The sequence below is a fragment of the Zonotrichia albicollis genome, chromosome 2 (assembly GCF_047830755.1).
Source record: "Zonotrichia albicollis isolate bZonAlb1 chromosome 2, bZonAlb1.hap1, whole genome shotgun sequence".
Classification (NCBI taxonomy): Eukaryota; Metazoa; Chordata; class Aves; order Passeriformes; family Passerellidae; genus Zonotrichia; species Zonotrichia albicollis.
This window is the reverse complement of record NC_133820.1, coordinates 49,901,408-49,928,808: the sequence shown is the minus strand read 5'-3', so window position 1 is coordinate 49,928,808 and position 27,401 is coordinate 49,901,408. Positions and strand designations below refer to the sequence as shown.

The window sequence follows — 27,401 nt, the reverse complement described above, 5'->3', positions numbered from 1 at the left end:
ATTGACATTAAATTCCTTCTATTCAATTCAATGCCAGCATAAAAAAAAGCTTAACTCTCCTTTATAAAAGGCTGTAATCTTGTCATAGTGAGTTTAATGTTGTAAACCATTAATAAAAGTAGTCTTAAATATTCTTATTTTGCTTCATGATATTAATCAGGGCTTTCCTGCATATTAGTCCTTTTGTAAAGGGAAATTATTAACTGTCCTGACCAACTAGGAAGCAATAGACTCAAGGTATGGGCATCCCATTGCTAAGAAAAGAGGAAAGGTAAAATCTAATTAAAATCAGCTGGTGGCTTTTATGGTTAGCAGAAACACTACCTTGGAGCAATTCTAAAATCAGTGTTGTTTTGTTGCTAATGGAATGGCTTTTAAATCATACCTAGGAATTTGGGGAATATGTATAAAAAATGGTCCTTGGGATCTCTTTTCCCCCTTTTTACTCCACTAGAAAAGAAGCAATCTGATTGACCAAGAAACCTGTGCAATAAGCAGGAATAGTGGTTTATCTGAATGTCTTTTTTATGAGAACATTTTTTTAAAATTTTTTTTCTTCTCAGGACAGGCTGTATCTTTCACTGGTGGAAGGCAAAGGCAGACTGTAAAGTGTAAGAGATATAATGAGATATAAAACTAAAACACCACCAGGAAAATATTCTTAAAAATGGAAAGGCAAAAAAATCCACACTGTGGCCCAGGAAACCATTTCCTAGTACTTATACATATGTCTTGATGCAGATCTTGTTCTGCAGTGATTAATTAACTTTTTCACTAATATATGCAAGCAGATTCAGTTTCCTAGGGGCATTCTAATTAATTAGTTTTTCACTCTGAATAATGTAGCTTTTCTAAATGGAAGCCTCCTGACTACATGTATTAATGGATTCTTTAAAATCTTTTGGCAGTTTTCTTATGTTCTACTTTGAATGTCACAACAGTGAAGTGCTAGCTACAAAAAACACTCCAGTAACTTTTTAGAAAGGCTTTGAGGCTAAAAGAATCAGCAGTATCTTTTATCTTTTGTTACTTGAAGTTTAAATAATGCTCTCCCTCCCTCCCTAGTCAGCAAATACTACAAAGCCAAATCAAGCTCAAGTTGAAGGAAAGAAAGAAAACAGCCAGATACAAATGAAATGCAGAGACACAGTGGTCCAAAATAAACAAATCCTGACACACATCATTACTAAAGCACACACAGAGGCCATTATAGCAACTAAAAGGGAATGGAAAACTAGAAGCCAACAGTATCAGTTTTCACTGCAATGTCCCCATCTGGGAGGGGGAACTGAATATTTACTAACTTATTTATTTAGCTTCTGTCTTACATTTATGCATTTATTTAAGTACTTTCAATTCCCAGTTAGAACTTTAGGCATCTGCATTACACAAAATCAATACATTTATCCTCCACTCCCAGTTTAAGATGTTGCATGTTTACTCAGCTTCTGAAATTATAAATCCAATTTTCCTAGCTTTACTACCATAAAATTGTAGAAACTGTTATTCATCAGGCAACACAAGGCCTTCCCAAACACTGAAATATCCATTTCTCCAGAATTCCAGTATCTCAAATACAAGATAAAAAACTAACAAAAGCCACACCTTTGCTCCTGCTGGGCAATCAACCCAGCAAATGACCTCCAGTGTTCAACACTACTTCTTTCTTCCAAAACACATTGTCCATCTTCCTTGTATTCAGCTGAACCAAGCTTAAAGACTGTTGACTCCCTAGCTTTATGTGTCTGAGGAAGCTTAATTAGCATCACTGAGGAACACAAAACACTTTACTGTACCTATGTCTTGGCAGCTGACATTTTTTTGGTGGCTTTTCATGGTTTGCCATTCTTAAATCTCAGTAATATCTGGCTGGGTATAGATTGGCTAGACATCAGAAGAACCCTGGTTTTGGGCAAACTGCCCCAAATGATATAGGCAATGACCTCAAATGAGCCTTCAAAAGAAAACTGCTTTGCTTCCTAAGTGCATTTGTGTTGTCTGCACTTCATATTGATTTTCTATTAAGATTTATGTATAGTGCTTTTGCTTTGTGAACATCGCCAGCTGCTACTGAACTACAAATAACCAAGAGTAAGTGCAAAATTTTTTTCCCTCACCATCAAATGCAAATGAAAGTGGACTTGACAATGGCAACTACTTGCCAGTAATCATGAAAAACAATCATAAACTGAAGGAATCCAAGCAGAAAATTTATTTATCCACACAAATGTATCTACCCCTTTTCAAGACTGATGAGAAGACTGCAATAGGCATTTGTACTTCTTAAAAGGGCACAAAGGACTCTTCAGTGATCACATCTGCCCCAGAATATTTATTTCTCTTATCTTATAAATAATGATTTCTTCTACCTATCTTCTGTGTGCTGCTTTTCTCCAGATGCATTTTCACAAAGCTGTTTTTGGTGAACACACATGACAGTCTCATAGTTTGTCTTCTTCCTTTTTGTTAATGTATCATTTTTACTCAGTTTACTGTATTCACAGAAGTTTCTACAATTCAAAATGCCTCCAGAAAGCCACAGCTTTTGAATTATCATCCAGCTAATCTGATTCCATGAAATACACAAGTGCACTTCCTGACATCAACTTGAGGTAAAGTGTGAATAGACTATTTTGTAAGTGAAACTATATTTTAACATGTTTTGACATTTTAATCAAAAGAATCTAATTCTTTTTTGTGCATTTCCCAGGCTCAAATGATATATTCAAAGGAAGTGGAATTTCTGAGCCCATTCTGTGCTTTAGTAATTGTATAGTAAGAAAGCTTTGGGCTTTGCCATCTAATGTTTTCAGAAGCTAACAGAACAGCAAAATATCTGTCATATTTTGAACTGTGGCAGAACCTAAGGTACAGAATGATCTATAATTTATGAGTCATATCTGACAGTTGTTATTCAAAAGTCCAATTTTTGCTAAATTAACAGCAGTGGTATGTGAAGAAAAAACACTACCTAACTAAAGGCATAATGCATTGTATGAGATGACTGCCAGACTTCACAACAAAGTCAATGATCACAGCACACTAACATATTTTTGTTACAAACCTAAGGGTTTTCATTTCCCACTGTACTTTCTAGACTGTGATCCCCAAACTCTTTCAAATATCCCAAAATCTCTAGTATGAGAAATAAATCTACTGATTTATTTTTACATATGTGGGAACTGGGCCACCAGCAGCTAATGTACCTTGCCCAGAGCCTCTAAATCCTGACATTTACACACAGGACTGCTTTTGACCCTACTTCTAATATCATACAGCACATTACACTATTAACACATAGTCTCTGCAAATCTTTAAAGTGAATCCAAAATTTCAAGGTACAATTAATCAATGAATTTCTTCCGGTTGCTTTGAAAATGGTGCCACTTGTGATGTGTAACACAGGCAGTCTGTGGCTAACTGGGGTGTCACACCTCTCTCTACACACCATCTCACAGCCATTTTCATTGTGGTAGCTAACAAAGGGGTAACAGCTTTACCCTCCAGAGCAAAATACACAAACTATTTTCCCATTAGTTAAGCAATTTTTGCCCACAGCCTGCTTCCTACATGCAGTCTTATATATGTTGAATCCCATCCAGTGTAAAAAATGTGGACTTTTCCAATAGTTTGGTTATTACTAGGTAGTAAATAATAGCTCTTGAATTGCTAAGATTGGGGGGAGTTAAAAAGTAGTTCCCTAACAAAAGCTATTGGACAATGCAAGATGGAAGGAGAAAAATAACTGTAGTACCCATCACTCTCAACATACTCACACAAAAGCTAGGCTGAATCTAGGTGAAAAGAATGATAATAAATACACAATGGGAAAGAGCAACGTCACCATGGTTTGAAAAATGTATTAGTAATGTAATCAAAATTTCCTTATGCTGTATATAACAATCCATGGCAGCTAACCAGGGCTTCTAAGTATATTACTATTTCCCTGGCCAGAAATCTGTGCTGATAATAAATGGCATCCCTCATTCCATGTAATGTAAAATTCATTTGTACCCCTCCTCCCCGCTCCCTATTCCAAATAGTGGTATTTCAAAACAGCTCTGGCATCCACTTTCCCATCTCAAAAAGAAAAATGTTATTTCAAAAGAAATTTAAATGGTTGGAAGTAAAAGGATTTTCTCTGTAAGAAGAAAATTTTCCTTCTCCCTTGTTTGAAACATTAATTCATGACGGTTTTCAAGCTGACATATCAATTATGATGGGTTGATGGCTACACTACATTGCACTGCAGCAAATCAGGAAGCATTCATCTTGGAAAATTTGGAGAGCAACACAGACACATACACACACATTCCTCCCTCTCTTTTCAACTTTGCTGCAAATTCTGTAAAAAAAAAAAAAAAAAAGGAATGTAATTGACTCATTCACAGTGATAATTTACCTGAAACCCTGCTAAACATTCACGTAAAACTGGACACATGCACAGTTCTTCAGTAAGCTGGTTATAGGAAGAAAGCATGCAAGCTGTTTCTCACCTGTAATATGGTAGCTAACCTGCCGATTGACATCAGACGTGTCTTCATCCCAGGTGCTAAGAACAGCCACAACTTCCCCTGGAGGGTCACTCTCCTTCACGGACCCTCTGTACACCTCGTGCTCAAAGACAGGCGCGTTATCGTTTATATCTGTCACAGTAACTGAGACCAAAGTGGTTGAGGACAAGGACAAAGCCTCCCCCAGGTCCGAGGCCACCACTGCAAAGGTGAAAGCAGAATCCTTTTCGTGGTCCAGATCCTTCAGGGTACTGATCCAGCCACTGTTGCTATCAATGGTGAATGCTTCTGTGATCTTCTGCAGCTCCGATTCCACCGCAAGCGTGTACGTGACCTGCCCGTTCGCACTCGAGTCTGCATCGACCGCTTTGACTTGCATGAGTTTTGTTCCTATAGGCATGCCTTCCATTATTACAGCATCATAGCTAGCTGCTTCAAACACAGGCTTGTTGTCATTGACATCCAACACCTTCACCTCCACATCCACAGTCAGCACAATGTCTACTTTGTCTAACTGAATTGTAGCTGCAACTTTGAAGTGAAAGGCGGAATTTATTTCGTGATCAAGCCTCTTATCCAATTTTATGAGCCCTGTGTCCTTCTCTATGATGAAAACCCCGTCTTTGTTGTTTGCAGATAGCTCACCATTAACTGTGCTATACAAAGCACCCTGATTGGGCAAAACATGCAGAATGTCAATAGTACTGCCTATGAGGGTGTCTTCTGCCACAGTGAAAGAATACTGGGGTTGAGAAAAAGAAGGCAAAATGGTTTCTGGTGGTAAAACATGGATGTAGACAGGAATGAGGGAATGTTTTACAGGAATGCCACCATCGACTGCTTTGACAAAGAATGACAGAACAGTGTTTTTCAGTTGGTTAAAGCTACCCTTGGTGACCATCCATCCATTATCTGGATCAATTTCAAGCAGATCAGCTACTGAAACAGACGCTTCACTATACAGAGAATAGGTAATTCTGGAATTGGCTCCATCATCTGGATCTACTGCTTGCACTTGGGTCACCAAGTAACCTTTCCCAACATCTGCTTTGACACTTGCTCTGTATTCAACTGTCATAAATTTTGGAGCATTGTCATTTTCATCCACTACTATCACTCTCACAGTGCAAAACGTAGTCCTGCCACCTCCATCAAGGGCTCTCAAGAATATATCAATGTCACTTTCCAGCGGGTTCTCACGGTCTAACCTCTCAGTTGTCAGAATCTGCCCATTTGCATCAATCAAAAATCGGTCCTTGGCGAAGTCATTTATTATGGAGTAGCTGATCTGGCCATATACACCTGAATCCCCGTCTGTTGCCTTCACATGGATTACCTTCGTTCCAGGAGCAGCGTTTTCTCTAACCTCTGCAACATAAATGCTCTGTGAGAACACAGGGCTGTAGAGGTTGGCCCCAAGGATCTGAATGTGCACCTGAGCCGTGCTGGTGAACAGCCCGTCGGACACAGAGACGTTCAGGCTGTACATGGGCTCCATCCTCTGCTTGCGGTGGTTGGAAAGAGTGATAACACCACTCTTGCTGTCCATAATGAAACTGGTCCGATCATTTCCTGACAGGATGCTGTACTCCAGTCTGTCAAAATCAGAGCTGTCAGCATCAGAAGCCTGTACACAAGTCACAAAATGACCCCGAGGCGCCAGTTCGCTCACGTATGATTCATATATTAACTGGTTAAAAACTGGAGGGTTGTCATTCATATCTGTTATTGAGATACTAACAAGAACCTCGCTGCTCAGAGGTGGGAACCCATTATCAGTTGCTCTGACTTTCAAGCTGCACTGCTGTATGAGTTCATGATCCAGCATTCGGGCTGTCAAAATAAGGCCACTGCTGCTGTCTATATGGAAATAGTCAGTGCTGTTAAAGGTGTCCTGCACTATCTGGTACTGTACAATCTTGTTATTGTCAGAGTCAGCATCAGTAGCAACAACCTGCAGCACAGGAGTCCCAATCAAAGAAGCTTCGGACAGGGTAGCATTATAAGCTGACTGATCAAAAACAGGAGGATTATCATTAACATCATTAACAATCAAGTCCACGGTCACCTCAGCGCGAGCACCAGTGAGAGCATCGCTGGCTCGCACCATCAGCTTGAAAAGAGAATTTATTTCATAGTCCAGTGGGCTGATGACACTCAGAACTCCAGTATCAAAGTCGATATTAAACTGGTTGTAGGGATCTCCATCAACAATGATATAAATGATACCCTGGCCTTCTGGACTGGTTGCATTTATGCTTAAAATTGGCATGTGCATTTCTACATCTTCATTCACGGAAGCTGTATAGAAGGGCTTGTCAAACACAGGCATTGCTTTGTTTACAATAGTAATGGGGAGCTCTACCGACGCAGACAGTGATGGGTTACCACCATCTTTGGCAAGAATGACAACCACGTACTCTATATTAGACAAATCAGAATTGAAGGCTTCCTTTAAAGTGACACTGCCAGATCCTCTATCAATTTCAAAATGTCCATAGTCTTCCTTCAGCAGGTACGACACCTCGCCATTGTCACCCTTGTCTTTATCAATAGCTGTCACTCGATATATCAGGGTGCCAGGCTCTGCATCGACCTGCACAGCAGCGTAGTATGGAAGCCCTACAAACACCGGGGCGTTGTCATTTATGTCCTCAATGTAAACCCTCACCACGACTCGAGCAACACGGAGGTGATCTAGCTCACGGCTTGCTTCCACCACCAGCTCATACAGCTCCTGCTCCTCTCGGTCAAAGGGGATGCCAGTGGTCTGAATGACTCCTGAGGTGGATTTGATTTTAAATTTGTTTCCTGGGTTTAATATGCTGTATTTCAAAGGCTCGTTGAGGCGGTTGCCAACAGCATTCACCACAGCGATCTTTGTGATATTGGTGCTGTTTTCTGATATAGAAGTGGAATAAAAATTTTGTGTGAAATGGAGTCCACTATCCATCGCTTCTTTTACCATTATTGTCACCATAGCAGTACTATAAAATTTTCCATCAGATACTCTTACTATTAGCATATAATGGTCTTTGGAGAGACTATTGTTTTTAATGGTGAGTACGCCTGTGCTTGAGTCAATTAAAAAATGGTCCATATTGCCTTCAATTATACTAAATGTTAATTCTGGAGGGATCTCTGAATCTGGGTCTGAAGCTTTGACTTTGAGAACCTCAACACCAGTATACGTGGGCAGGAGCAAGACTGTCTCAAACACGGCCTGGCTGAAGACTGGTGGGTTGTCATTGACATCAGTTACCTCAATGGTCACTTCAACTGGGCTCTCTGCTGTAAGCTGGGGATTCCCACTGTCCCTAACATGAACATGGAAGTGGAAGTGGGCTATTGTTTCATGATCTAAATTTGCAATTGTTCTGATAGCACCTGTGCTGGAATCTACCGTGAAATACTTTTTTGCAGTTGATTCCACAATCTGGTAGACAAGCAAAGCGTTCTGGTTGCTGTCAGCATCGGTGGCACGTATCACCAGGGGACTGTTATTCGCACTGCGGACCACGCTGTTCACAGGAGCAGCCTCGCTTATGCTGCCCGAGTACTGAGAGAAGAGAAAAACTGGAGGATTGTCATTTTCATCAACAATCTGAATGTTCACAGTGGCATTTGATGCCATGCCTGCCATATTTGTTGCCTGTATGATGAGCTGATAGGAGGAAGCACGTTCATAATCAAGGGACTTTTGACTGGTGATCACTCCAGAATATGGGTTTATAGTGAAGACTCCATCAACATTGCCATCTTTAACCTCATAAACTAACGTGGACTGGCTGATTGCAGAGAGAGAAATGACAGAAGTACCAATATCCACATTTTCATTGACCTCTGCTTGGTATTCTTTTAGAGTGAACTTAGGGTGGGAGTTATCTGCCATCGTCACAGTTATCCGCACAATTGCTGTTGCAGACAGCGCTGGAGAGCCTTGATCAGTCACTTTGACTGACAAGACAAACTGTCCCATTGTGGTTAAGTCTGGCTCCTTGAGTAATGTAATGATGCCTAAAACTGGTTCAATCTTGAATGTGTTTCCCGTGTTTCCTAAAACAAAGATATTGAATGAGATTAGAAATGAAATATGACTCACTTTATGATAACCTAAACCAGAAGCAACAAGCTGCATTTTTAAAGGTTACCTAAATAAAAAAAAAAAAAAAACAAAACACCTCCAATGTAACAGAACTTTGAAGGCCCTTTCATCCTTTCTTTCTGTTAATTAGAGAGCTCAGTAGATGGTATAGGTATTCAAGGCGTCAGAAACTCAGGTGTTGCTACCTCTATGTCTTGATTCTCAGTACCAGCACCAGAGCAAGAACTGCATGCACGTTACTCCTACTGAAGTAAGGAAAAGCATCCCTAAATTACAGAAATTAGTCAAATACATGTACACCTAAGGCAAAGAAATGAGATCAGAGGCTAATAAGCCAATTACATGACTAATGGATAACAACTCAGGCTCCTAATTGAATGGGATATTAAGAAACCATACAGGAGATTACAGTAGTTCAAGACTCAAAGAACTGAATATAAAAAGGTTAAAGTGGCATTTAGAAAAAATACAACAGAGCAAATAGCATAGAAAAGAGATTCAAGCGTCTTGTGGCACAGAGTTTTATCATATGATCTCTGAGGAGGATGAATTCAGATGAATGAGATTTAGTAGAAAATGCCATGAAATGTCTGTTACAACATGAAAGCACAGATATCACTGACTGCATGAAGGTGAAAACAGTAAGCTTGGATCAGAGAACTTTTGGGGGCCTTTATTTCTTTCTGGTCTTTTTGCCAATCTCTTCCTCAGCAAAACAGATTTAAAACTTTCTGCATGTATTCCTACCATGTAATTAGAGATCACCTTTAATTGGCAATTCTTATTTTGCTGTTTTACTGAGTGCTTGCTTGAAGTAAGTGCTGCAAATATAAATGGCATATATAAGCATACAGACTCTTTTCCTGATTTTGATTCTGAATACAAACAGCATATTGAGTTACAGCAATCTCAATCACTATACCATGTTCCCTCTATTGTAATTCACATCTTCAAATCTAGAACTGTTTCCAATCTACAGTCAAGCATCCATTCAAGGCTGAGAGAAAAATATATCTCAGGTGATACACAAGAGAGGGTTTTTAAAGTGATTGTTACGGGTGCTGCACACAGAGCAATAAACATGTAAGCTGTAGCTGGAATGCGTAAATACATGAAATCCTAAATGAAGTGAGGTAATGTGAACTATTTTTAAGATATGATTCACTATGTGATGTAAATTCAGGAGGCTAATTTAAGCTACATACTACTCTATATAGTTCAATACTGGTAGTGGTTTTCTATTTATATCCTTTGTTTCAGATCAGTAAAGTTTACTAGCTAAACCAAAGTTGTGCTATTCACCCAGGAGGTGAGATTCTTCCAGAGCTACAAATTCTCATAAAAATAATGGCATCTGTCACATTTACAGACACTACAAATGCTGCTGCTGTTATTTTGTCAGTGCTTGCTAATACAAATAATTTTGAGCCACTGACTGCCTCCTGCAAGGCAAGAGCTGGTTCTTCTCCTTTAGGAATTTCTTATGAAATTACACAAAAACTACTTTCTTTACCAATTCCTCTCTTCAGAGTACTGTAAGATGTGGTGAGTAATCCCCCTGAATCAAAGGGCTGTGTACAATTTGAATTCTGCAGTTAAAATCAATATCCTCAACTTTTATGGATCATATTCAGCAGCAGAATACTGAATTTTGAGTCACCTGAGATTGGGACATCTATGGATAATGAAACTGAAGGAGTGTGAGGCTTACAGTAAATGGAAGTTTGAGGTCTGACATTGCAGAAAGAGCTCATGATGAAACAGAAACAGGCTGTAATGAAAAAGAGAGTCTCTAGAAATCATCTAATAGCTAAAGCATCTTTTCTAATAATAATATTTTCCTTCCTGCATCATGTAGGATTCTATTACCAGTGTAATTGGAAAAATACTCCTTAGATGTCAGGATGCTCTTTACATTGTGGTGGCACCTCTAGATGATTGGGAACCCATAATAGTAATAAGGTGTCAGGAAAAAACTAGGAATAGTCTTGAAAAACATTGCCCCAGGAAGTTGATCTAGTCTGCTCAGAATTTGTTCCATAAGGACAGTGTTTTCCTGTCTGGGCACGTGTAAGATTGCCCCTAATTTAAGCTAAAGGCTGCTTGAGAATACTGAGAAATAACTGCTAAGAACAAATGCAGTGCATAAAGGAAATATTTGCTTTGGAGTGCTAACATCTTCCTCATTCTAAGTTCAACACTTTCAGCTGCAAAAGACTTCACCTTCTGGTTTGCTGAAGGTAATCTCCTTCCACAGAGCATACAAGATAATGACAGAAAAAATCTTCCTTGGGTCTTCTCTAAACTTCAGGTTATAACATCCTAATTTAAGGTGAGCTTGAATTATACAAAGCTAAATCAGTATGAGATGGTGTAGATATTCTTGTGTCATTAGTTATTTGTCATTTAGCCTGTTCCTAATTGACATGAGCCATCCTAGCTGGGAACAAGTCTTTATAATAATATAGGAATAAATAATGATCCAGTAGGATCAGAGCCTAATGCTGGTAAAGGCTTGTGATCTGCCTAATGTGAGTATAATCTGAAGTGCCTGTGACTTCTTTTTATGGAAATATAAGTTTCAAGTTTTGCTAGTGCTACAGTGTAAAGATTCATATTATGAGTAAAGCCCCCTAAGTAGAAATAAAACATTACAAAATTCTAAGGTCACAAATTTCTAATTCTTTCTCTCTTTTTCCAGGCATCTCCCTCATATATCTGTCAACGGTTTCTCTCAAAGATAATTCTTAACTTCAGGCTCATATGACCCAGAGAAATTTACATTCCTTCTCATGTGTGTCAGAGATATACTGTTCTGTTGCACCAGCAGAAGAATGCTTTTGCTGGTATAGATTATGTGCTGAATGTAAATATACAGCATTTAACTGCAAAAGCAATTTTCACCTGGTATCATCATGCCCTCTCTTAGTTTCAAAGAGACCTTGTGCCATTAAAATGCTATGGCAAAAGTTTTATCATAGCCCTGTTCTCAGTCTGTGCTTCTCTGGTCTGAACACTGGCAAAGATATCAGGACATACCAGCTGTTGTGGCATTTTTTTTATGGAGGATCCACTGTACACTAGTCTGAAATCAGAACCCTGAAAACAAGTCACTGGCTGCAGTTTTGAATAACTATCTTCTGTGATGGCTTTGAACCAATGACTTAGAGGTAACAGGCTCTGCAGCCATCTGGTGAAAATGAAACAGCCACAGAATAGCAGAATGACTAGACTAGAAAGGGACTACTGGAGAGCATCAGGACCAACCTTCCATCTAAAGTAGGTTCACCTACAACAGGTTGCACAAGATCCTGTGGGGTTCTGAACATCTCCAGAGAAGGAGACTCCCTCTCTCAGGCAACCTGTTCCAGAATGAAATTGTTCTGAAAGGTTTTGGGTATAGTAGCTTCAGAATAAAATTAAAAAAAAAAAAAAAAAAAAAACAACAAAACAACAACAAGAACAAGGTGTCTCCTTTGCCCGTCTGTACAGGAGAAAGTAGACCAAAGAAACTGAACTGTGTGTCAAGACAGATGACCATTACATCACTGTTGCCTGTCTGGCATGATCCATGATACTTCATTTTTGGGCTCGGTCCTAACCTGCTTCAATAGTATAGATAAGCTCTGCATTTTCTCCTTTGTCTTTGTCCAGAGCTGTGACCTGCAACACTGCTGATCCAACTGCTGCTGACTCAAACACCGAGGCTTCATACAATGGGCTGGTGAAGTAGGGACTGTGGTCATTGGAGTCTTCCACATTTATGATGACTCTGGCCAGGTTTCTTCTGTAAGGGAATTCCTGATCTCGGACCTATTGAACAAATGCATAACATACAATTTGACAGTCATCTAGTAAAACTTCCCAAATATTACTCATCTGAGTGAATACTACTTTCAGTTCTATTTAATACAGTAAAAAAGTCCATTTGTCCCAAAGAGCAGTCTGAAATACATTCACACACGGGATGACAGATACTAAAATCAAAGAAACAGGAAAGAAGTTAGCGACATTTTTTTCACTTGTGAGAAAATGTATTGCAACTAACTCATCATGACATGAATTTTTGAAGCGGCAACCACATGAGATCTTAAATTTTGGTAGAGATTTTCAAGAATTTCCTTTTTTATCAATATTTGCTGAATGATCATGCCTTTATCTTGCTATTGCCTTCTTTACAGCATATAAGCATGTCTGTCTAGTGCTTGTAGCTGCCAATGGACTACTTCATGATTATATACATAGATGATCATATCAACAGTAAACAGAGCAGGAATCATTTTATGAAATGCTGGTAACTGTCAACAGAGGTGTAAGTTACCACACCTGTCTCAATCCCACTCAAAATACCTCAGCACTGCTCCACTGATAATCCTGCCACCACTATCTCCTGAAAATTTTGGTTCTTAAACAGAGGAAAAGACCTATTGTATAAGGTGGAGATCAAAACCAAGCACCAGAGGATTACCTCTCTTGGCCATGTTTCTGTGATTCAATTTATAGCTATTTCTTAGTTTATAGCTATTTCTTAGTCTGCTTGCCAAAGGACTTGCAACATTTTATTCTGTGAGCAGAGACCACACTCAGCTGCTCCCTGCTGCATCTCACAGCAGCTTTTTGCTTCCTAAGTGCCCTGCCAAAGCTGCCCCCGTACCTAACACACCATGAGCAATTTCTTAGAAGGCCTCTGCTGCAGAAGTCTTAAGTAGTTAAAGAAAATAGTGGACTCCAACGTTTAAACTAACATAATCTTTTTGGTTTGGTTTTTTTTTGTTTTTTTTTTAAAGATTATGTCCATGATATACAATCTCCACTTGAAAACAGACAGATTTATGTTCTGTAGTCTAGACACACCAAGCAAAAATTGGCAATTAACTTTTTTCTGCATACCCAAAGATTTGGAAATGTAGATAAAGGAAAGCTATTTTGTATATCAACAGTTTATGTACTGAAATAAGTCTATAAAAGTAATATATAAATGAGGCTTGTACTCAGAAAGGCTGTAGCATTCTCCATGGCAAGAAAGCAGTTATCTCCCAGTGAATAACTTCTCAAATAACTTTCAGCCTCACTTCAGAAACTCTGAAAATTACCTTGAGGGAGAGGACCAGTTGCCAAGAGATTAAATAATTACCTGCTTGCTCTCCCTTGAGATAGAGAATCATATCACATTCCATACAATGGATTCACAATAGTTTCCCAAAAAGCTGAAATAAAAACTGCGAAATAAATACACAGCAGGGCAGGCAAGAATAAATTAGTGGCTACTTATTGCAGAGTCCTTCACTCAAGAGAAGCCTACTCCATGCATGTCCCTGAAGCAGCCATGACTGCATTCTTACCATGACATTAAGGATGTGCTTATCTTGAGCTTCGTGGTCTAATCTCTCAGCTGTATAGAGAACCCCAGTGTTGGGATCAATTCTGAATTTCCTCATGCTGACTGTGTCGATGCTGCTGTGAATAGTGTAGCTCAGCTTGTGCTTTTCATCTCTGTCTATAGCTTCAATTTGCAGAATTTCAGTATCAGGGAGGATGTCCTCTGAAATGGTGACATCGTAGCTTGGCTGAGAGAATTCTGGGCCATTATCATTGTTATCCAACACTTTGATAAGAACCTACAGTTAATAAAAAAAAGGACATTTGAAATTATTGAAGTCCAGTCAGACTACTGAATAAGCACCTAGAGAAATGCAATTTACTTTGAATAGCTGAAGATGTTATGCTGCTGCATGGTGGGAGTGAGAAACATTACTTAATATTAAATTCTTGTTTTTCAGATCAAAAGAAATGGAAAGGATTTGGCTTTGGAAGTAAAATGTTCCTAACCGTAAGACCTACTCAGAGCCCGATGAAGAAGCCCATACTTTCACAATCTGTAGATTGGAAAGCACTTCTACAATGGTCACAAAGAAAGGTTTTGTCCTCCCTTGTAACTGCCTTGGTTACAAGGAACTTCTAGAACTATTATATAATTTCCTTTCCCTTTCACTACTAATAAAGCTATAAAATAATCCTTGTCATGTTGCTTAAATCTGCTTTTTACAGAATCAAGATTCAGCTAAATCCTCTCTTTTCTGCCCAGTATATTGCACTGGGGCTTACTGGCAACGTCAAATTGTGACAGCAGGGGAGATTTCAAGTTGCTGAGACCCCTCAGATTGCTCTTACCCCACTTGAGGTGGGCACAGGAAACCCAACCTCACTACTACACCAGCACACCCCACACAGATCAATGCGTACCATCCAGGACAGCTGATCTCAGGGCACTGGTGACACAGAAGGATTAGTTTTTCTGTTACATCCTTGCTCTTCCTTCGCCAGTGATGGCTGTCTTTATTGCCAACTAATTCACTTCCCCCTCCAACATCTATTTGTCTCCTTTTTGTTGAGGGTCATGAATGGCAGAACACTAAAAATGTGAATGAATGCTGTGCTCTTTGCCTCAAATCTGTCGTTAAAGCTTCTGTATTGATCCTTAAGGAAGCTAGGAGGGGGCAGAGCAGGCCATGGGGATGCTCTTGCTGCCTATTACACCCATTTCAGTATATCACAAGCTGACTCTGGTAAATAGTAGGAATAACTATTTTCCAAGCTTTGCTTTTCAAAGTTATGTTATGCATGTGTTGCTCTGATGACATTTTGTGGGCTTTGCCACTGGAGAAGTCACTCCCTGGGGAAAATGTGCTTTCCACACTTTGTATGCCATAGATTGCTGCGGGTAGTGTGGCAGCAAAACCTTTGACAAACTGTGTAAAACTGAAAGCTGAAATCTGAAGAGTTGACTCTTTTACAGTGCTAGAAACAAAAAGTATTTTTTGCAGAATATGCCTGTGAGAGCACAACCTAATTTTACAGCAAGTAAAACGGAACAATCTTTTTATTCAAAGGCTTTGAAATAAGAAATGGTCCAATTAATGACTTGGGAAAGGCAACACACAGGATTCTTTGGCCGGACTAGGAGACCTGACCCATCACTCATTATATTTTCTTTGTTGGCTCTTTAAAGCAAGTACTTTATTGTTTTGCTTGATCCAGCCCTGTTCACCCCTACTTTCTTAACAGAAAAAAAATACAGCTATACTTTGACTGCAATATTGCACAAACAGATGTTGGCCTCAGAGAGAAATGAAACTTTAGATTTCCATGATATGTGGGAGGGTTTGCAGAATACTTTACCAGAAGGAACATAAGCAGTTGTAAGAAGCAGTTGTAATGAACTAGCCTGGGAACTGTTCAAAAGACAGCTGAAATAAAATGCTCAGTAAGTTAAATGGCATAAGACTTGCATTCCATACAATTTCCTTTTCACCAGATTATGGCACGCCAGAGTGAAGCCTATATTAAGTTATGCTTCAGTCTTGGACAGATAGCAATAAAATTGGGGGGAAATACACATTGCTAGGCCTATAATAAAGATGAAGAGTTACTTAGCTTTTTATACTTTTATTGTTGCTGTAATATATCAAACATGTTTCTGATGTGACTGAGGAAAAAAACCCACCCAAATCTGTGTTTTAAAAATTTGTGAAGAAACCAGTTGTAACATATGAAAGAAAGCCTGCGGAGAAGATTAAAGTCTTGAACTCTAATATAATGGGACACAGAGCCAATGCTGAATCACTTTTTTAGTGTAAGCAATAGGAGTTGGGGATAAGCAGTATTTGATACTTAGAGAAATTTTGTTGAGCAGTTTCGATATTCTCAGTCCTTGACAGGTACCACTATAACATGACTGGTAATCAACACAGATAATTTATTTTGTTTTTCATTCATGACCAAAAACTTTGTCAAGTATCATTTTAGGCAGTCCAACAGAGAAGTAAAAACTTTTCAAATGCATTGAAAACAGCAAGAGTGCTTGACTCTGCTGATGCTAGTACAGCACAGGCTAATGTGAATAAGGAAGCTTCCATATGAGGGACAGGCTTATATCTGTGAATTTATTTTTAAAATTGGTGTGTGCAAGCTGAAGCTGCTCTGGAAGGTGATAAAAAGAAATGTACAGAAACAATGCATCTTAGAAGTATTGCTATAGAAGTGACACACTATTTTGTTTGCATGGTATATAATCATTCCAGAGCAGTGATTCACTTCCTACAATATCTAATGCCTTTTGGGATCACTGGCAAACTGAGAAAGCAGAAGGGGACATAAAGGTTTATCCATCCCAAGTTTTCCACTACGACTGTCCAAGCCATGGCTCCATGATTTTTGCCTTTAGTAGAGTGCACAAACTGACCAGGGTGGGACAGGATCAGCATCAGAGACCAAGGGTAACCCATGAGACCATGCAAATTAAGCACGGATTCTCAGAGCAGCATTTCTTCCCACTTAAAAAGGTGTAAGCTACTGCCCTCACACACATACGGACATAATCATGCTTGGGGAGTGCAAGGCATGGAGGGAGAAGATAAAAAAATTGAGGCCCTCATTCACTGTCATCAAATTTACAGGGAGCTATGCACTTAAAATTGCTTTGATCATTGCCAAAAAACCCCTAATTTTTCTTTCTTTTTCTTTTCTCTCTTTCACTTCAAATCTACTGTAAGACTGATCAAGTGCCTGTTTAAGTGGCAGGCATCTTCCTCCCTAGAGATGAGGGAGGAAGATTTGTATTTTAATGATTTGTCAAGTGATCTACATTGAAATACACATTATTTATTACATACTTTGCACTTCAACAGCCACTTCCATCTGGAGACGGAAGGCGATGGGTTAGAAATGCTAATGAATAAAGAAGTCATTATTGATTCACAATTTCTTCTATTTAAGCAGTTAAGAGTATTTCTAATTTTTCTCAGCTGTCCCTCAAAATCCCCGAGAGTCAAATGGAATTTTAACATTTCTCTCCTTTAATAGAGGGGGTTGTATTTTCCTTGCAACAAAAGAAAGTTAAGTTATATATGGGAATACTGATTATACAGAGCTCTGTTAAACCTATAAATGGAATTCTTTAATGTTCTTAAAAATTGAGCTATCTTGGGAGTTACTTTAAACAAAACCAGGTAAAAGAAAATGGAGTTTTAGTCCCATTTAGAATAGCTATTAGTCCCTTAGTTCTTCCAACACTTCTGACGAGCAAGTGACTATCATCCCTGTATTTTGCCCAGGAAAACAATGCCCTGCAACAAGGTTACCAAATCCCAGGTGAAGTGCAGTGGTAAAGCTGGAGAAAGTGTTTTCAGCTTATTTTTGAGCCCTTTTATTGGGTCACCTTAAAATGCCATTCTTCCTATGCAGATTTGCTACTCCAGCAGGATAACTTCTAGTAAGATGCTACTGAAAAAGACAGGAAGGAAAATGTGACACTGACATGAACACCAGGCTCACAGAAAACCTGAACCTACAAACATACATGAAGCTAAGTAAACTGAGTGCCACCAGACTGTTAATATGAGGAAAGTTTCTCAAATTCATTTCATGGCTGCCAACCTCAGGCATAAAATCGTGGAACTATTGGCAAATTTCCATAGACTTTAAAAGGGTCAGCAAAAGGGTCCTTGAAGTCTTATGCTTTAGCCAGCTGGTAGCACATCTTTGACCTCAAATCAAGAGCCACACTACTGAAGTGACTCAAAGACTCCCAATGCCTATGTAATTCAATATTTTCTACATATTTATTCCCAGTTGGAAGATATGGCAAGAATGAGTTGTGCGGCATAAATATACTTTATTACTGCTTAGGTGCCCAGGGTGTTAAGCTGTGACAATACCCATTGTGCACAATCAAAGCCAAGCTTTAAAAGTTTCCCAACACATCTCCAAAAGGTGACGAATGGAAATGTTTACTATTTGTTGGCTGCTGTGTAGGGATTCCTCTTTGCTGACAACTGCTCAAGACTGCTGACTGAACTACTTTTCATTGACAAACATTAGCTGCAAGTCTTTTTTTTCCACGCTCATAAAGCCAACATGCAGCAAACCTGTCTCTGCCTGGTTCTCCTTGAAAGCCCATATCTTTTCCAGTGCATTGTGGGCTTCAGAAAGGCAGGCTTGCCTCCTTCTGTGGCCATTGTGTGGAGCCTAATTTATAGTCTGAACAAGCTCCTCACTATAAAAGATTTGCTTCTCCCTGCTCACTTCCTATTTCCCACAGTAAAAACAAGTTTCAAATAAAGGAATCACAGCCCTCCAAGATTACAAATTAGCAAAGACTTTGTACTCAAAATGGTAAGTGAAAGGCCTACAGAAATACAATCAAATCAAAGCAGGACAAAATCTAATGCAGGAAGTGTCTCCAAAGCTGTTTTTAATGTTGCCCATAACAAATACCTTTGGTTTAGGCACAGACATATTTGAGTGAAAGCTGGGTAAATGCCAGCAGCTGCTTTACAGACATTTGAAGCTGGAAGAATCTGCTTGGCTAATTGCTTAGTCTGGCACTGTGTTGTAGTACAACCTATTAAGTGCTTGAATTATTTAAACTGAGGTTACCCTTCTGCATAGGTTTTGAAACCTATTTTAATACTGCTTTCAACAGTGATACCACATAGCTTTATTTTCTACTTCCTGACAAGTTTTTCTTTCCTCCAAACTCCAACTTTAACACAAAAATTCAGCTTCCCTACCAACATCAGTGGCTACTTATTTTTATTTTACTGTGTTCTTTGTGTTATGTTAAAATTGAAAGAAAAATCTTTTGCTTCACAGGCAAGGCAGCGTTGAGATTACTAGATGTAAAAAAAAAAAAACAAAACAAAAAAAAAACAAAACAAGGAGTGGTTACAGTTTGGAGGAAATGTTCAACAGAGCAAAAGTGAAAAATTGAATTGAATCTCCATGTCTCTTTTTCTGCCCTAGAAGAATTCACAGCCCAGAACTGCTCCTGGCAGGCTCTAATGTCTTATCTACGTTTTGGCCATGGTCCTCAAAGAAGAGCATTTCGCCATTCATTTAAGAGAACCACCCTCACTCAGGGTGACTGATCAGCTCCTCTTAAGAAAATGTTGCAAAGAAAAGGTGAGACAGAAACTCAGAGTTAAAAGTCAATCCTCAGCACAAGAATAAATTAAATTCCAAAACCTTCTGCAAGGGGAGACAGAAAGGGGCAATGAGCAGTAACTTCTGTCTGTTCTTCCAGTCTGGCTGGCTTCAGCAGAGGGTATTGTAAGGAAACATCTCTGGATCTGCAAAAACTCTTCAGAGGGAAGTGCATGTTACCCCCTGAGTGCCCACTCTACTGGTTTTGCAGTAAGTGAAACTGAAGTGCCTTTTGCCTCCCAGCTTGGAGGCAACAGCCTTCATGCTCTAACACATCTTTTCTATAGCAGTTACAATGAAGAGAAAGAAGAAGAAGGAGGCAGGAAAATAAGGAGTAAAATAATCTTTTTCATATAGTAGAACAGCCTCATTCCAGAGGCTGTTCTTACAAAAATATAATTATCTGCTAGGACAACATTCTCAATAAAAGTGAAACATAATAATAACTCAAATGATAGTTCAATGATCCCCCCACCCCCCACCCCGTACTCTGCTTCTGTGGGTATTTTAACAAAGCTCAAGAGTATGCACTACAAATAAGCAAATAAATGTGATTCTATTCCTCTGTTGTGCCTGTGTGTAAAAGATCTGAGTTGTTCAGTAAAAAAAGGGATTTCGGATAAACCTGACTCATGACCAGGAGAATTTCTCATGTTTCCGAGTCAAAATTGTGGCAGGAGTAGGCATTTAAATGCCATTAAAACGATTCCTTGTGGGGAATCTCTTCTCAAGCAAGGGCACCAAACTCTTTTGCAGGCCAAAGGGAGGCAATTGCCATGGCAGGGAGCAGAGTCACCGCACAGAGCCACTGCCCCAGCTCTCTCCACACAGGGGATACAGAAGCCCCAACCCCTCTGCAAGGCCAACAGCAGCTGCAGGAGTTGTGTTTCGTGGGAATTTGGAGCAAATGTATTCCTTCAGCCTTTAATAAATGACTGCATGGCCTCAAGCAATGATGGATAAAAGAAAGGGAAAAAGCAAAAGCTCTCCCTGGCTAAGTCAGGAGACTTAGCCATTCTAGAAGTTAATCACCGTGACTGAAGTTTTATACCTACACTTCAAATATATAAATCAAACAAGTCAAAATTTCTTTGTATTTTTCCTTCTCCATCCCTTCCCATCCCAACTGCTGGATGGTTCAGGCTTACATGGATGGGCAGCATGGTGAGCGGCAGTGGCTCAACAAGTCCTGGCACTTTGGTTCTCACTTTGGAGAATGTATTTCTTTTGGAAACCTTGATCATGCACAAAACAAGTAGGCTTTTAGTGACAAAGAAAATTTGCAACTTTTTTTTTTTTTTTTTGGTTAGTACTCCTTATGTTCTTTTTGCCTCTTTTCGCAACAGGGAACCATTATTACAACAGATGAAACTTTTAAATCAAAATTATTTCCTTCCTCTCATGGTACAGTAATGAACCATGGGCACAGTAAGGCATGAAGGAAGTGAACAGTTCATTGGAGTTTAAGGCATGCAGGAACACTGCTGAAGAAACTTCACCAAGTCCATGCCAGGGATCACGTTACCCAAACAAAAATCTTCGGCATTTTTATGCTGTATTTTACCATCTCCAACTGTATAACAGACAAAAGAAGAGATAAAGGAAAACAGCTGGGGTGAAATAAAAAGCAAGAGTGTTTCATTGCACATGGTGATCATCAGCTGTTTCATAATAAACCATCATACTTTGAGGGGGCCTTTGAATTATTTTATTATTCAAAATTGCTTTATACCTGATTCGTCTTCTACCATAACGTCCTGCAGCTACAGTCAAAAATGCAGGTGGAACTATGTACATAGAACAAAATAGTTAAAATGTTGTTTTGTCAAAACTCAGAATAAGTCCACTGAGAGCTATCAATAAATGATCTATTCTATGACATTTTTAAATTAAACCAATCAGTATTATATTTTTTTTATTATTTTCCTCAGAGAAAATTAAGATGAGGAAGCTAATCAAAGGCTCCAAAGTACAGCCAAAAATAAAGTAGGAAACCTTTGCAAAATGGAGCAATAAATACGAAGGCCATCATTCTGTCAGTTTTCAGATAACAATCTCATTTGAAATCTCTGCTGTGAAGACCAAAAGAAAAACATGCTCAGATGCCTTGGTCACCATTAAAAATTAAACAGTATCCACAGAGAGAGAAGGTGGGGGAGGGAAGGGTCTGTACACACCAGTGATTATTAATGCCACACTCTTGCAATCTGAGACTATCTTACATTCCTAAATGGGTCACATCGCTGTTAAAAAGAATGCTCAGGCTTCTTTTAGAACGCAACAGCTTTACTGAAATATGTTTTTACCATATGTTTTAATTAAAAATGTAAGGGTTTCATCCAACTAGGTTTTGAGGACTGTTATATAGGTCAATTTATTAAATCAAAAGCAGCAGAAACAATAAACGCAATATCCATGAAAAGAGAAATTACTTTAATCCAGCATGTTTGAAATTCCCTAAGCTTTTTAATATTTTTTTGGCTGAAATGTTTGCAAGAAAGAAAAAAGGTCACATTAGGCATTCAACACCATCTAAAATGTGGACTAAGAGTGTAGCCAAGATTGAAAAACAGCATAAAAAACCCCAAAAAACTACTCAAGAGTTGAAGAAAATGGAAAGGAAACATAAAGAGGTCAGTCATTCTCCTTTGCCTGTCTACCAGAAGACTGGGAGGTGATTTGAGTATTGTGAGTAAGTGCCTTCCTGAGGAGAAAATAGTGTTTTTTAAAGAGTTCCTTAATTGAGCAGAGAAAGGCATAACAGGGAACATGGGCCAAATATAATCAAGCTTAAAGTTAAGGGATGTTTTTAGCAGAGATGCAATTAATTCTGGAACTGGCAGGGAAAACACTGGATTTCCTACCACCTAACTTACTATCAGCTGATGTTTTCTTACCAAGGGGGGATTACTGGGAGAAAATATCAGACCTTTTAGGGCTGGGGTATAAACAGTATGAATTCAGACTGAGAAAGCACTCAATGATTTAACAATTTCTTAGGAAAGCTGGTGTTGTGGTTCACTGAATACACATTTACATCCAAAGCATTTGAGCAAAAAGGCAAGGTACAACAGAAGCATCTGCATGTGCATGCATATATGTAAACATAAAAATGTTCCGGCTTTCCTTCTGAATTATAAAAAAGGAAATAACATAACAAACGTATTTTTTTCATTTACACTTGGGGAGTAACTCAGATGTAGAATTTCAGGCCCTAAGTAATGCACAGCCCACAACTCCACCTCATATCAAAGGATTTTGCTGTTTGAAGTCTTCCTGGCGTCCTCGGGACCTCAGAGTCCCTGTCCTTGTGCCATGACCCAATTCCAGACTGGTTCCCACTGAACAGACACCTGGGCTCTGTGTCAGGGTGTCTCCTACAAAGAGGTGTCAGAGCCAGCATTGCCCCAGCCCATCACATTTATCTGACCCAACTTTAAAGGCAAGGAGCCTGATAAGCATGCCCGGTTTTAAAAGGTTCAGCAGGGCTGCTTGGCAGAAGACAGTGTAATCACAGGCAGTGACACTAAAGGAAGGATTCTTTGAATTTTAAGTTTTGCCTCTGAACAATCTCTTTTCTGAACAATTGATCTTGCGTCCCACTTTTGGGTCTTCGGAGGATGAGAGGTATAAACTCCATTTAACACAATCAATAGCAATATTCCCTGACCATGGAAGCACTATTGTATTTTGGACCATTATGGGGAGATGCAATTGTCAAAATCTAGGCTTTGCTGCCTGTGGTAGGGACTCCCTCAGCTGGAGGAAGGCAAATTACTTTCATGTGAGCAGGAAGAGAACAAAAGGAGAAATAATGCTTTGAAACATTCAACAGCCGATTCTTTACAGCCAGATGGAAAGGCTCTGAAAAATATCCCCTCCATTAGTTATTGGTGCTCTCAAAGGATGAGGTTTCACCTGAATGGAAAAATTAATAATTTTTATAGCATATACATTCCAGCAACAAATGAATAACTTGCCAAGAAAGGAATGTGATATTCTACCTGAGTTGTGGCAATGTTTGTTCCATCGGTGACCTCCACAGTCATGTTATACATTGACCTCTGCTCTGCATCCAAGGGCTTTGCAATGACAATCGTGCCCACTCCCTTATAGGCGTCGAAAGAACTATCGTAATTCCCTCCTAATTGTTGCACAAAAACACAATCAAATTAGCCATTTCTTGAAAACTTCCATTGCAAGTATTCCTAAAAGTGGGCGTGTCTGTTTAGTGTCATCCATCTTAATGGCCTCTCTTAGCACACACAGCACATCTAGTGATACCTCTTTGTTCATAAGTCATTTATATTTCAAAGCATAGTTTGTATATTGAAAAGCAGATATCACTGGAATGCATTGCCAAAAAGAAAGAATAAAAATCTAACAGTACATTTAAGTAAACTATAGCTGAATCTATAAAAATAATCAAATGGCTATACGCCCCTAAGATGTGTGCCCTTGTGGTTTAAATAATGAACAAGAATAATTATCTTTTTGTACAAAAGTCATTTCAAGAGGGTTTTATTCTACAAATTTTATTTTCAGGAAATTATCACTGATACTTCTGGGTGCAAATACCATCATCTGAGTTTTTAAAAATTACAATTATAATAAATTTTAGAAATGAAAATAGAGATTTTTTATGGTAATACCAAGGACAACGATATTACTGGCAGCAAAGGTCAAATCCTTCCAGTGTTTTAAGAATTATTCACATAGATCTGAAAGGATACACAACCTAAATTCTTTCCAGTGCAAAAAACCTCTCACAAAGCACTGTTCTAATACCAACATCCCCCTTTCCTGTCACACACTAAATGCTGTAGCAGTGGGAAAACCCTCCTGAGTACTGAGTGAAAGAAAGAAAAGAAAAAAATCTATTAACAAGTAAAATAAGGCTATAAATAATATAACCTCAAATATAATTTCAGATTGAAGGGTTACAAGATTTGTCAGCCACAGCTGCAGTTTATAAATTTGAACCACTCATTATTTTCAAAAGCGCAGCACACACTCCCTGCTGATAAGCTGTTTTCTTGCTTACTCATCTATGAAGTGTAATTTAGTATTAGTTGAGTCTGAAATTTTTGGAGGCTAGGGACAGGGAGAGGTGGGACACAACACTGCTGACAGACAAACTCTTAAGCTATATTCATAACACAGCAATTCAATGCCAGCCCTACTCCACAGAGACAAAAAGCCTTTCAAACCCCACTGGTTATGAGACTTGTGTGACAGCTGCTGAAAGCTCTTGAGATGAGGTCCACAGGTAGAAAAATATCCATCCTATTGACTTAGCTCTGGTGAAATATATATAAAGAGAGATACAAGTGAATGGCTGGTAGTGTCACAAAATGGCTCTGAAAATTTTAGGGCTGGGGACTGAATAGGGAAGAGAAGAGTCTTCCATGCTCTCCCATCTGCATGGTTTGCTGAACAGGAACTGGCATTATTCTCAGAAGCAGTCATGCATTCACTGAGAGAAGAATGTTTTGGCATTTAAAGAAGCTGAAGATTAGGAGGTAACACAGCAAAATCACAGCCCCTGAATTCCTTAATGTGAAGGAAGCTTCACTTCTACCTCTTGCACAGGCTATTGCAAAGAAAGAGGAAGGTGGAAGAAGCACTGCTCTGTCCATTTTTGCCTTGAAAGACATTCAGAGATGGATAAAAGAAAATGGAAGGAAAAATAATAATGCAGGTGATTGCTGCAGAGGAAAGGAAGTATTGGTGAACTTCTGGCCACTGAAGTGATCTAAATGTAGTAATTTCAGATGTGCCATCAGATTTCCATATGTTAAACAGATGTATATACATACATATGTCTAAGCCTAATAGATGAAGTTGTGGTTTTCCAGGAAAACATTGCCACTGGTCCTGTTGTCATTTATGGCAGATAGAAACATTGCTTACTCCTTGCCCTCATTCTGCAAGCTGTCCTTGATATTTAAGTAATAGCAAGGTATTTGGACATTGATTATATCTTCAGTGCTCTTTTTTTTTATTTAAAGTTAGTCTGGAAGAAAAAGTTTCTTTCTCCCAATTAATGTTTTAAATTGATTTACTTGAGAAAAATTGAGAAAAATTGCACCATGAAAACCTCCTTTGAAGAAAAGAGCTTGAGATTCATGCAAGGAAATCTCAGCTGAAATGAAACTAGCCTTGGGACAGTAGGCACTTCACAAAGGGAATGTTTCATACTGATAACCATGAAAACAAAGTGCAAGTCTATACTTTGAGATGCTTAATAATCATCTTAATGAGCAATCAAAAATTATATGCTATCAACTGGCACACACTTCCAAAAAAACCTGCCTTTAAAACTTCCAAGAAGTAACATGGAAGGATTAGCAAAAACTGTTTTAAATGACTTTCTGCTACATCAGAGCTGGGTTTTCAGGGCACCACATAGTCTGTTGCAAATAGACCAACTTCTTCAAGCCACTTCCATTAAGTGAAGCATACTCTTCCCCTAAAAGAAGAACTGAATCCATCATGTGAATTTTTTATACATCATTCACATCTTCCAAAACGGTCTAGTGACAAACAAATTAATCTTGGTTGCCAGCTACCCCAGCCTGTAACTAACCAGGCAATGCAGTTCATTTTACATTGAATCGTTTTCTATTAAACAAGGCAGAAATTGCATCAAACACTGAGGCAGAGATGGATCAGAGAACATCCTGCTGTGAGATTTGTGATTATAATCTATTTTGGAGTGAAACCCTGAATTATTCATGATTCAGTCTTCTACATTTTAACAGACCATGGTCAGATGAAGAACCACGCAGCTGGATGAACTTCTGGGAATACTGCCTGAGACATTGGGTCCTGCCTCTCATCTGCAGTACGAGAAGCAGTCTGCAAATGGTTTGTGCTGCTCCTCGGCCTCTGTATACACTCCAAACAGGACCTCATATGATAAATGTTTCTGAAGCTGCACTAAACACTGATGAATTAATGAATTACATTAAAATGCTATAGAATTTAAACATTTAGAGTCTTACAGATGTATTAAGTCTGTACAAGGCCTACTATGAAGTTAAGTCTATGCAAGGCCTATTAGAAGCATTCACCACAATCATTTTGAAAGACAGGTGCTGAGTTGCAGTAAGAGAGAGGTATCATTCTCATGTAAAAACAAACAGGAGTCTTCTCTTTAAAACTCTTGCAGCTGGGAACTCCACATGAAACCACTTCTATCCGAAGGTGCCCATGGAGAGGTTGGAGGCTGAGGCCCTGGGAGGTGTCAGCTGAGAAGGTGCTGGCTTCTGGGTGCTGGAGGCTGTTTCTGAAAGCTTGACATTTTGTCTGTACCAATCTTTTGGAAGGGAACTTGTCTGCAGTGCCATAAGCTGCCACAGCATCACTTTTAACGATTTTACTATTGTCCATTTAATAGTTTCTTTGATCACAATCTTCAGATGAAAGAGGGCTAAGGACGATGGCATTTTGTTCAGCCACTCAGTTTTATTAATGTGAATTTTAATTACTTATTCCACTTTCCAGCATTTGGCACATACTTTCCTTTTTACTGTCTACTAAACCCTGCTTTCAGATACAAGATACGTAGAAGCTGTCTTTGCTAATGTGCTTGCAATTGCATTAGGAAAGAAATATTTCAAATTAAGATAATACAGTGCGAGTTACTCAGGCACTTTGGGAAAATCAGTGACAAAGAAAGCAAGATGATTGCACTGACAATCTGGCTAGACAGGTTGTCCTGAGAAAGCATTTCAATACTGAATAACCCCAGAGAGATGTGGATTAGCTGTTGTCTCTGGTATCATTTCAGGCTA

At 39.0% G+C, this 27,401-nt stretch overlaps 1 protein-coding gene across 10 annotated transcripts in view; it reads right to left on the bottom strand.

Annotated features, from left to right (window-relative positions):
- FAT3 (FAT atypical cadherin 3) overlaps positions 1 to 27,401 on the bottom strand; it is a 333,148-nt gene that overhangs the window by 69,467 nt on the left and 236,280 nt on the right. For all 10 annotated transcript variants that reach the window (XR_012578991.1, XM_014266195.3, XM_014266196.3 and 7 more), the window contains 4 exons: positions 23,607 to 23,746; positions 13,962 to 14,237; positions 12,222 to 12,432; positions 4,497 to 8,570 (listed from right to left, as the gene is read on the bottom strand). Coding sequence is in view for 9 of the 10 variants with exons in the window: in XM_014266195.3 (XP_014121670.2) it covers positions 4,497 to 8,570; positions 12,222 to 12,432; positions 13,962 to 14,237; positions 23,607 to 23,746 (4,701 nt within the window). In the remaining variant the exon portion in view is untranslated. The remainder of the gene's footprint in view (positions 1 to 4,496; positions 8,571 to 12,221; positions 12,433 to 13,961; positions 14,238 to 23,606; positions 23,747 to 27,401) is intronic.